This window comes from Thunnus albacares, chromosome 11, assembly GCF_914725855.1.
Source record: "Thunnus albacares chromosome 11, fThuAlb1.1, whole genome shotgun sequence".
In the NCBI taxonomy this organism is placed as follows: Eukaryota; Metazoa; Chordata; class Actinopteri; order Scombriformes; family Scombridae; genus Thunnus; species Thunnus albacares.
In genome coordinates, this window is record NC_058116.1 from 2222478 (window position 1) to 2234656 (window position 12179).

The window sequence follows — 12179 nt, forward strand, 5'->3', positions numbered from 1 at the left end:
TGTGATGAGGGTGAAAAACAGTTGACCGGCTTGTCACTAGTACTCATGTGTTCACTGATATATGATAAAGACTCACTATCGGCACACAGTCTGCGTGTGTTGTTGTTTTCTAACATTCCAGTTTGTTTTGCATTTGGAAGAGTGATCTAAAAATAAATCTATCCCTCCCTCAACCCCCTATCTCCCTCTCTCGGACAGGAAGTCATTCTGTTCTTCATTCTAAACACTCGTTTCCTGTTTCACACGTTCTCATTTAGATTTGGCTGCACGCTCCACTTTTTTTCTCCCTCCTCCTTTCCATCATTGTTCCTCCATCTGTATTTTACTATGTTTACCTCTGTGCTTTAGGTTTCTCCTCATCATCTCATTATCTTTTTGGCTTGACTTCATCAGGGGGCCCTGCCCTATAAACGCAAATGTCTGTCCCTAACTGACTGACTGATGAAGTTACATAATTAGTTGGCCTTCAAACACTCAGTTGACCAATGGTGTAACTTCATCAGTCACCTCAGCTGAGTGTCACCACATCATGTAGCCATCATTTCAAACTCAGCATTTCATACACGGTCTTGCCATAGACTGGGTTTTGACCTAGTCTTGTTGCTATGTTGATATCATCTTGTTCATGTGTTCATATGGAGTTTGATTTCAGTAAATTACTCTGTGACTCATTCTGCATGTTAGCTATTATTAGCAACCATGTAACCAAATGACGCACAATATTATTATATTGCTGTACATAAACTGTGATCTCGTTCCTGTTGGTATGAACAGTCGGCTGCTGGGACTCAGCCAGCAGTTTGCCTGAGACTGAGAGAATGAGTGCCCAGTGTGTTTTTTCATGTGTGTGTGTGTGACAACAGGAAAGCTTGAGAACTTTACTCTAACTGAAATAAACAACTTGGACCAGAAAGAATGCTGCTAATATTTATTTTTATTAACAATTAATCTGTTGATATTGTAATTTAATCTACAAAATGTCAGAAAATAGTAAAAAACTGTCCAAGGTGAAGTCTTGTTTTGTCCAACAGTCCCAATCCTGAACATACTCAATTAAGAATGATATAAAATGGACACAAGCATCAAATCCTCACATTGGAGAAACTGGAGCCAGAGGATTCTTTTTGCTTGATAGTTCTCTAAATGACTGATTGGAAAAATTGTTGTCAAGTTATTGTCTTGATCAAGTAATTCATTACTCAGATGAGACTATCGGGTAAGAGTTCATGTGTTTACGGAGTTTAAAACTTTCCAAGTTTTTGGATTCTAACATTTGCTAATTACCTCTAAACTCAAAAGTACTGCTGAGGTTGATGGAAATGTCATTAGTTTTACAGTAGTTGATCATAAACTAAAGTACTGGACAAAATTGACTTAACGAGGACACTCCAGGAAAAGTCAGAGAATCACCAAAGTTCTTACAATTCATCCTGGTGTTTGAACTAAATTTTATGTAAATCCATCCAATAGTTGTTCAGAGATTTCACTCAAAACCACCAATGCTTATATGAGGCTTCAGCAGTCTGAGTTAGTCAACCTCATTGTGATAATAGAGCAGGGTTACTCAAATACAAGTCTTAGAGGTCCACTTACCAAATTCCCACCACATCATAGGTCAAGTAATGATGCATTAAATGATGATATTTCAGTACAAAAACTCCAGAAGTCTGTACATGAATAGCATTTCTGTCTCAATGGGAGAAGTGACATCTTCAAACTTGGGCACAAAAGGTGTGAAGGCCAGGAGACACTAGTGTAAATGTTCATTAGTGAGTATTCATTGTTGAAAATGTTTGATTTTACAATGATTCTGCTGGAGTGTTGATATGACGACTTCAACTGCTTCAGTTTTGTGGTTCTTACCTCCTTGTTTTTTTGGGATAGTGGTGTTTAAAACAGACCTGTTTGGTGTCATAGTGGTGTTTTACAGTACCACTCTTCATAATGGCCACTTTTTCATTGCAAATCAAGAACAATGGTCTTGTACTTCCCTCAGGCGTATTTCTCAGTCCACTTATCACAATTTTTCACTTGCAACCTTTCTTATTTTCAACTGGAGTTCCTATATCTGACAACAACCTTGCTAACTGCAGCGACTATCAACTAGCTGCATGATGACAGGTGATGGTATGTGATAGTGATGTAGGCCTATCGCTTAAAAGTGGTCCCTGTCAGGTTGTGGTTAAATTTTGTTCACGGTCCAGATTAATTCCTATTCGGTCTGGATGTGGACTGGAGTTTGTCTGTTGAGTATGTATGCACTAGAGCAGTGGTCTTCACTACAGGTCTTCACTTTGCATGGGAGCCATACTGGCAGGAGACAGTCAATAGGAGAGCCACGTCTGTTGCAAAAACACCAAAAGCCACCCTAACCATGAAGTAAATCTGCCTCCTAATTTGTCATCCCATGACACACAATATATAATGCAGCCAATACAATCTGAATTGAACAGGTTTACCTTAATGGGATGAGCGGAAGCAGGCATGCATTTCCTTGACTTTCTTTATGTTATATTTGGAGTTTGTTGTTGCAATCCTGGTGAATTATGTGCATTAGCTGCATTATCATAATTATTAACTGTGATGCAAGCCACCAATTAAAGCTTTGCAAGTTGCGCAATGGGTAACACTGTGCTAGAGATCACCAAAGTCAGTAGGATTCATCCTCTGGGAACCATTAATGTTTGTACAAAATTTCATGGCTGTTCTTTTTGACAGCTGTGTGTGTGTGTGTAATCACAGCTGGTCTCAGTGTGGGTAATTTGGTCATCATAATAAAGGCCTGTGCCTGTCTCTCTGTCTCTCTCTCTCTTCTCTCGCTCTCCCCAGGTGTGTTACCTTTTGCTGATGTTGCTGTAGAGTCGTCAGTCTTCTCTGACTGACCTGAACCACACACACAGCAGGCAGATATGGAGAGTGGAGCTCTGGGAATGGACACCAGCGCTGGTACAGGTGGGTTTTCCTATTTGCACACACACACACACACACGTCTGATGAAACACTGACTGTTTTGTGTGTGTGTGTGTGTGTGTGTTTGTGTGGGTGGGTGGGTGGGGCAGGGGTTTCTTTAACTGTTAATAATACAATACAAGTGAATATGAATCTGCCCAATAGTGTCATGTCAGTCTAGCAGTGGATAATATTTTGTTCTGCCTCAAAATTGACTAACTTCTTATCTTGGTTAAAATGTAACTAATAGCCGTTTTCGACCAAACATTTCCAGGAAGTATGGAACCAGAGGAACTAAACCTTTACTGTATTTTATGTTTCCACTGCATCAGAAGAGCCGTGCCGATTAGGCAAAGTAGACCGGTGAAGGAATAATAAAACGTGAGCCACTGAAACACAGTGTTGTCATGCTGTATTTTGTATCTACTGTATAGTACGCATCACTGGGTTGGTTTGAATGGGTATACTATCATACGCAAAATAAATGTATCTCCTTGTTCCTCCAGCTGTAACAAAGGTTAAGTCCCTGAGTTCCTCTAAAGGTTTTTGATCCCCTGGAAGTTACAGCAGTGGAAACAACCTATAAGCTATATAAGCTAATCTACCTGAGTTACTGTAACTCAACACATTATAAGCCACAATCGATACTCCTAGCTGTATATTTGGTTGTTACTTTGAAGCAGCTGCAGGAAGTGCTTTGTTTAAATGGAAACAAACAAATTGGATTCCATAATTCTTTCATCTTTCAGTATTACTTTGTCCACATGACACATTGTGCTCAGAGGGTTTATGTCTTTGCTGGCAAATGATGATGTTGGTCAGCCTGTACATCTGTTCAGCAGGATCCTTCAGGGTCAACTGCAAGCTGAATGAAGGATGCTTTTCCTTCATTTAACCAGGTTAAAGTCTTACTGAGGTTAAAATCTATTTTTCAAAAGAGGCCTATCCCAGAAGACAGCGTAAAAACCTACAGACAACAACAACATACTAAGAAAACTGCCGTACATGACACAAAAGAGCATTAAAAATATCAAGTTAAGATGCATGTACAGGTATTTGAGTTTTTAAAAATTATCAATAAATTACAAACAAAACAACAAGACCGCTTAAAGAAAAAAGCTGTAAAATGGACAATTTCAATCCTGTTTTAATGACCCCATGACCTTTCCTCTAGAGCCATCCTTAAAAGACAGGTTCACCATTTTTCAAGTGTCTTTAAACAACAGTCATGTGTCCATATGAAGGTTTTCCTCGTTGTTATCATTCCTCCTGTTCATACCGGCTATTAAAAGATCCCCTTCAAACATGCTTTCAGTGTAAGTGATAAAGGCCAACATTCCACAGTGTGTCCACACAGTCATTTTATGCAAAAATGCATTTAAAAGTTGATGTGAAGCTTCTATGAGGCTTCAGCAGTCTGAGTTAGTCATATCAAGTGGATATCTGACACATTTACAGTCTTTTTAGCATCAAATTCCCTCTTTGTGTTTCCTCAGACAGTGTTTCCCTGTTGAGCTGCGGTGGAAGTATAGTAACAAAAAGAGGGACTTTGGCACTAAAAAGACTGTAACATTGAAAGATATCTGTTTGATTTGACTCATTTGGATGACTGAAGCTTCATATTAGCTTCAGATAAACTTTTAAATACATTTTTGTACAGAAGGAGGACTGTGGATTTTGTCCTCCATCACTTACATTGTAAGTGCATTATGAAGGGATCTTCTAATGGTCAGTATGAACAGGAGGAATGATTACAGCGAGAAAAACATTTTTTTTGTATGTAATTACTGTATGTATTTATATTTTTTATATATACTTTTCTTTATACACCTTAAGGAGGGTACCAATGTAACTTTATGGCCAGTGGTGGAAGAAGTACTCAGATCCACTGTGTCTACTTAAGTAAAAGTACATAACAAAATGTAAAATATCTGTAGTAAAAGTAGTGGTTTGGTCCCTCTGACTGATATTTTTCTACTTTTATACTTTAATTTGTCCCCCATCTGTAGTTTGAACTATTTTATATACAGTTAACTAGTTTAGTCCAGTTATTCCCAACCTAGGGGTCAGGCCCCTCCAAAGGGTCACCAGATAAATCCGAGGGGTCGAGAGATGATTAATGGGAGAGGAAAGAAGAAAAACAAAGTTCTGATACACAAATCTGTTTGATTTCTTTCTCTAATCTTTGATTTTTGGGGAAAAATTGGATCATTTGAACATTTATTGAAATGAAACCTACCTTGAATGAAACCTTGAAAGTTTAGAGGGAAAAATTTTATTTTTGGTCTCCCTTAGAGTAGTTTTGCATGATTACCAGTTCAAAAAACTACTTATTTATCTTATACTGGCCCTTTATGCAGCCCCTCAGTTCAGCCTCTGTCTCTTAAAAGGCAGTTTTAGATCCTGTCTCTTTAAGGCCCCCTTCAGATGAGCCCACTCTCAAAATAGAAAAACTGGTGGAAACTCAGCTTTCAGAGGAGTCTGAAGCTGGTGCTTTCTGCTCACAGGGATTACTTCTACATAAGTTTACCTCATTATTTGACACCTTTGCCATGTTTAATATGAACATTTGACATTGCAACATTACATATATGACTGAAAATAAGGAAAAGCATAATAGATCCCTTTTAACAACTCAGACATCTGAAGTGTGACCCCGACTACACACTGCTTTTTGTAAGACATCAAAAGCCAAAAAAGTTGTAAACCACTGGTTTCATCTTTAACAATGTGTTGTATTTTAAAAGCTTGTTATATTATCCATTGTGTCAAATCTTCATCTGAAAAGTGACTAAAACTGTCAAATAAATGTAGTGAAGTAGAAAGTACAATATTTCCCTCTGAAATGTAGTGGAGTGGAAGTATAAAGTAGCATCAAATGGAAATACTCAAGTAAAGTACAAGTACCTCAAAATTGTACTTAAGTATGATACTTGAGTAAATGTACTTTTGTACCACTGTTTATAGCCTCATCACAGCAAAAAGTGGCAGAGTGATATTTCTTTACAAATCGTTTTGATTATAGACGGTACAAGGAACTTGCGATCTTTTATTTTAATTTTTTTTTAGGAGCTTGCTGTCTTGCTGTGTAGATTACTCACAAGTGCACTAGCAAGCCATCTAGCTTGCAAAATAAAAACAATGCACATTTATGAGCAGCTACTCTCCACCATACCAGTTGCTAGCTCATGACCGACTGTAAACTGTCCCCGAGGGCTTTGGCACAACAGTTACCTAAAACAGTAGCATCCTCCGTTTGCTAATCTATTTTGTGACTGCCAATTCAAGGTTAGCCCTGTTTAAATGGTTTGCTATTGTATGATGGTGCAAATTAGGGTGCTGAAGTTCATCAACATTAATCTTTAAGTGACTGTTCCACACAGATTTACCTTGCTGATATGACTGAATTTTCAAATATATTGGAATTCAAGGTGATGATATAAAAGATATCACATTGCCATTAATGCTGGTGTGGCTGGTCCTCAGTTGTGTTTGGAGTGACCCTTATGAAAGGTGGTTGAAAAGAACAGTTAGATGGTCTAGATATGTAGGGCGAGGACTGTTGCGTGTGATCACTCCACCTGACTCACCTGCTGTGTGTGTGTTTGTAATGAATCAGTTGTAGTTTCTGTTTGTCAGGTTGAATACCTGCCAAACCTGATTGATGACTTCACTGCGGTCAGGTTCTCAGGTTGACAGATTATTTGCCTCATTGATCCTCAGATCCCACAGTGCAGTCAGACTGCAGCATAGCCTGTCTGCGGCGTCGGGCCTGGGCCCAGAGTAGAGACTGGCAAGAAACAGAACCAGAGCACTGTGGCCCCCAGGGGCCCCAACAGAGCCAGACGGACTCTGAAGGGGATGCTCAGAGACCCTCAGAAGAACCAGGTGAGAACTTAACTGTCACCAAAGCAATGTTGTTAATGTGTTTCTTTAAACAACCTTGAATGTCGACTGTATTGTGAAAAAGCCAAATATTTCACATGAACCCTGTAGTGGCTGAGAAAATCCTATTTTCTGCTACAGTATCTGATATTCACTTTACTGCCAGCCACCATCCACTTTAGCTGGGTGCCATTGTCAGGGCTAAATAGGGCCCAGATGATACATCAGCATGATAATGGTATCTTACTGCAGTTACATCAGTATCTCTGTATATGTTGACTGATAAGTAACAAGAAATTGCAGAACAGAAATTCCAGTAATTCTGTATATGGGGTGAGTTGGGAACTATATCTCCATTACATAGTTTGTCTACTAGAGAGCATTGATAGTTTATTTTTCAGCTATAAAATGTTGATATCTCAAATTTGTTGGCCTATGTTGGCCTCAAAAACACAGCTCTAATGCTGAAGTGTATTAAGCTGCTGGTCCACTGATGTTCTAATGTTCATTAGATGATGACTTAAGAAAAGTGACTGTATTGAAGTGAATGGGAAAAACCCCCCAACTTTGTTTTTGTAATACATTTTTTTCCATAAGATATTAAGGCTTAAGGAAGGACATCGCTGGGTATTGGAGGTCGAAATGTATAATTTGGAAAATGGAAAAATAATTGACAGACTAATCAATAATTAAAGTATCATTAGTTGCAGCCACAGCGGTGTAAATAGGGACTGGATGTGGCTCATTTAGATGTAAGCTGTGGTGCAATTGCAGCTAGCTGGCACCATAACTGTCATCAGCTGAGATGTTGAGAGTTATATACTGACGTCTGGCACCACTATAATATTTTTATAGCATGTTGTAATCACTGTTAGACACAGCGTCTGTTGGTTTTTGCTTTAACATGTTCATCTGTCTCTCTGTCAGGGCGTGTTCCTAACAAGATCACCAGCTGGCTGATTGAATGCAGGTACAGTATTCACTGACCATCTGATTAAAGGTATAATGTGTAAGAATTGGCCACTTGATCCAAACAAGTAGGGGTATCACACACACACACACACACACACACACACACACACACACACACACACACAAGCATGAGCCACTCACCACCATTATTACTCACTGAATATGGCGTAAAGCTTACTGTTCACAGTGAATCTGTGCTATGGCGTCAGATCAGAAAGCAGTTGCATCATGGAGATAAGTTACAACATAACTCTAAGTAACAACTAAATATTTACACACATTCCCCTAGGGTAGGTGTAAATCATAAAATGACACAGAACTGACTAATGGTAAAACGTTTTTTCTGCCACACAGCATCATTTTTCCATTAATTGCTGCCATTTTACAACACAGTAATCCAGTAGAGACCTAATTTATTGATATGATGTTTCAATATCGATCCAGCTTACTTTGATGTGCTACGATGCCAAATGGCTCATATCGGCTTTCACATAGTTGGTGCAACCCAGTGCAGTTCGTCGGATCAGCTGACATGACCAGCTGATGTCTCCCAGCCTGCATCTGCAGCAGCAGCCTGATGCTCCTACAGTGTCGGTGCAACTTTCTAAATAGACATAATTTGGATAAACTGACCACATATTGGGAGTCTATGTTGTTACTTTCTCACCTGAAAAAATATTAAAACTTTATAAAGTGACATATTAACAGTCCTGCAGTAAAAAAAAAAAAATCATAAGCATTCAGCCTGGCTCCCGCAATTACTGCAGGTGCTACTTCTTCCTCTCATGTTGGACTGAGGGCAGACTGGGCGCTATAGTGACTCACTATCACCCCTGTGGTACAGAGTTGTATTACAAGACAGTATGGGCCAGATGGTGCCAGAGCTTACTGGTTAGCATGCTAACTTCAGTAGATATCTCTGCAACACAATACATGTACATAATGTCTAAACTGTTATTTCTAAACATTCTGTTGATAATTTTAGACAATTTGGGAATGTTTTAAACTAAAATTCTGGCCAATTTTTACACATTATACCTTTTTAAAGGACGCGCAACGTATCCTACCATCTGATTGGCATGTGTTAAAGCAGTGCAGATTTTTCATATAAAGGTGCTTAAATGTTGACTGTGATGGATTATCTATCTGCAGCCAGTTACAGGTTACTGCAAGTTCATTGTCTTAGAAATTAATTGAAACCAATGTCCTCCTGGAAGGAAGAAAATCAATCAAAAACTAATGGATAAATAGAAAATGATGAACATGAATGTACAGTAAATAAAATTAGTAGTTAATGGACTAAAATTTGAAAAGTCAGCAGTATGGCCCTCTAAATTCTAACTGACTGGTTCAGTGACAGACTGAATGGTTTTCTTTCCTGATGGTTTATTGATATCTGGTGCGTGAAAGTGTATGTGTGTTTAGGAGCAGTGTTATCAGCTGCTGACGTAGAACCAACACAGTCAACGCCTAGACATAAAACACACAGAATACATACACTTATAAAAAGAGAAGACCAACGCCCAGAGATAGGGCACATAGAGCCGCTAACGCAAAGGAAGAAGGAAAGAAAGATGCAGGAAGAAGCTGACAGAAGACGGAAAGAAAGGCCAAAAAAAGAAAGTAGAGTAAACAGAGGAGGGGTTCTTTCTGCTGAGTCAACACTGTTATCACACACACACACAGTATGAGCTGCTGTCACTCAAAAGCTTTTCAGTGCTGACGTGTCATAACATGATGATGTTGTAACATCAATGTGATAACATGACCAGAAGAATCAGAATTACAGGTTACTGTAGCAACAGCTGCAGGCCAGAGGCCTGGGGCCAACATGGCTGCCGTGGGACCACTGCGGCTGCGTGCTGTTATACAAGCGTCCATGTGTGTTTGTTGAAGGCTGGCACGAAGTTTGTCCCATTGATAAGCTGTAGGTTGTGTAACAGCTCAGAGTTTCCAGTGTCCGGCTGCAGACAGCAGCTCAGACCCGCTGGCTTACTGCTACTGTCAACAAGGCTGATCTAGTTAGCCTGGGACAACTAGTCTGGTTAGTAGGACACCTGGGATAGGTACTAAGAACAGGATTTAGCCTGGGATATTGAGCGTAGCCTGGTCAGTAGTAGCCTGGCCTAACCAGGAGTTTGCCTAGGATAGTGTGCCTTCACCTGTCAGGCAGTTACCATAGGACCGTTGCCTTTTGTCTGATGGGCAGTTAGCCTTAGATTTTACATTTAGACATTTGGCAGATGCTTTTATCTAAAGTGACTTACAAGTGAGGCAAAACTGCCTGTCATGTTAAGGCTTATTTCCAATAGCCTTAACCTGACAGGCAGTCTTGCCTCGCTCTTAAGTCGCTTTAGATAAAAGCATCTGCCAAATGACTAAATAAAATCTAAGGAACTGCCCATGTTAGCCTGGGATAGTTAACTTTAGCCAGACTAGAAGGAGCATGGTATACTTAGTTGTATCCTATTTAATGGATAACCTGAGATACTTTGCCTTATTCAGACAGGCTGTTAGTCTAGGTTTGTGAGCCTTAGCCAGACAGATTGTGATAGTGTTGCCTGGTCAGTAGTTAGCCTGGGAGTGTTGCACAACCAGGAATTAGCCTGGGACAGGTAAACCTGACCAGGTATTGGCTTTGGATAGTTAGTTTCATATATACAATGGGCTAGCTTGTTTACTTTAATTCAACCAGAAATGAGTCTGGGATAGTTTGCTTATATCGATCAAGGCTTAGCATGGGATATTACCCTCATTTTGACCAGTAGTTAGCCTGGAATAGATGCTGTAGCCTAGTTTGTTGTAAGCTAGCCTAGTCAGGACTGTGCCTTACCTTATCTGACAGCTAGTTGTATTATCTCAGGCTAAAGGTATTTTAAGCTAGCCTGATGTAGCAGTGACACTGACCTCCTCTGTGTGATTCGTCATATGATGAAAATGGCACAGGCACTGTGTTTTGCCCTGTTTTTTGGGCTGACAGGAGCTGATGTGACCACACTCAGTGGTCTGTTTGACTTATATTTAATGGTCAGTTTATGGTTTGGTTGGATATATAAATCTCTCTTTTTCTCTGTCTCTCATCCAGGACTCCCCTCGGAGCTTCGCTAGATGACCAGAGTGCTTCTCCCAGCAGAGGTAATCCACATTTTCTGTGTGTGTGTATGTATCATATTGTGAAGACCCTAACCTGTTCGACTGATAAACCAGTCACAACTTGTTTTTAGGTTTGGGTTATCGTTGGGGTTATGTGTCAGAAGTGGTTGAGAACTTTTTCTTACCCCGTGTTACTATTAATATGTTAATGCAGGGATTTTACAACTTAATTACTGTGTGTGTGTTTGTGTGAGAACAGGAGCGCTGAGGAACGGCTGCAGCTTTGAAGATGACCTTTCACTGGGAGCTGAAGGTCAGTACAGAGAAAAACTCACAATGAAAACGAGATTAGAGATTTCTGCTCATTGTTAGAAGTTTCCCACCCATGGTCTGCTAATTCTTAATTTTTACTGACGCAGGCAACTTATGGAACACTTTGACATTTTGAATCCTCTAGTTCTCCATCTATACAGAGTCAGATGCGAAGTTGGATATCATCAAGGCCACACCTTAAAAGTTGTCATGTAGTCATTTGAATCACTGAACTTTCTTTTTGTAGCTGTGTCATTGTACATGAAGCAAGACTATGCATTTCACAAGTCTTCTATGAAAAATTACGTAACCCCAAATCTAATTGTCATGGAAATGGAGAAGTGTGACTGAAAAGGAGGCCAGACCAGCGCAATGCATGCAGTACACAAACATGCACGTACACAGTGAGCCTGCGTAAGAACCTCTTGAACAACTGTTGGTCTGAAAACCGCCCTAGCAGGCCTTAAAAGCAGTATCCATCTTTTCAATGATCCTACTGTAGACCAGTACAACTGTAGAAGAACTGAACATCTTGATCCTTCTTGTCGATTTTGGCTTACATTCAAATCAGCACTAACGTTAGCTACATAGTCAGTGGCTAAAGAAAACTCCTCTTCCCGCTGTTTCTCCTCTCTCTCCTCTCCTTTCTCCAGCAACTCTGAATGTGTGTCTGTCAGGACTCTCATTTTGAATTTCTGTTGGCTACGAATCCACATAACATGGCCGTATGGGGACAATAAAACTGTCCTCTTTGAACAGAAACCTGCTATGCTAGGTTGACTGGTTGAAATAATGCTGAACCACAGCGCACATCAAACTCTTGCTGAAGCACTTTCTGCTTCTTCTTTAGTGTCGTTTGCTGTTTAACAGCGGTTGGCAAACAATGAAAGGTTACAACACCTCCACCACTGAGGGATTTTTCAGATGCTTTCACATCACAGATAAACTTAAATCTTACAGGTAAAACT

The 12179-nt window shown here is 39.8% G+C and overlaps 1 protein-coding gene across 4 annotated transcripts in view; it reads left to right on the top strand.

Moving 5' to 3' along the window:
* itprid2 (ITPR interacting domain containing 2) overlaps window positions 1-12179 on the top strand; it is a 51711-nt gene that overhangs the window by 7098 nt on the left and 32434 nt on the right. For all 4 annotated transcript variants that reach the window (XM_044366174.1, XM_044366175.1, XM_044366176.1 and 1 more), the window contains exons 2-6: window positions 2830-2952; window positions 6673-6837; window positions 7762-7804; window positions 10892-10941; window positions 11159-11212. In XM_044366174.1, the coding sequence (XP_044222109.1) occupies window positions 2910-2952; window positions 6673-6837; window positions 7762-7804; window positions 10892-10941; window positions 11159-11212 (355 nt within the window). In that variant the 5' untranslated portion in view covers window positions 2830-2909. The remainder of the gene's footprint in view (window positions 1-2829; window positions 2953-6672; window positions 6838-7761; window positions 7805-10891; window positions 10942-11158; window positions 11213-12179) is intronic.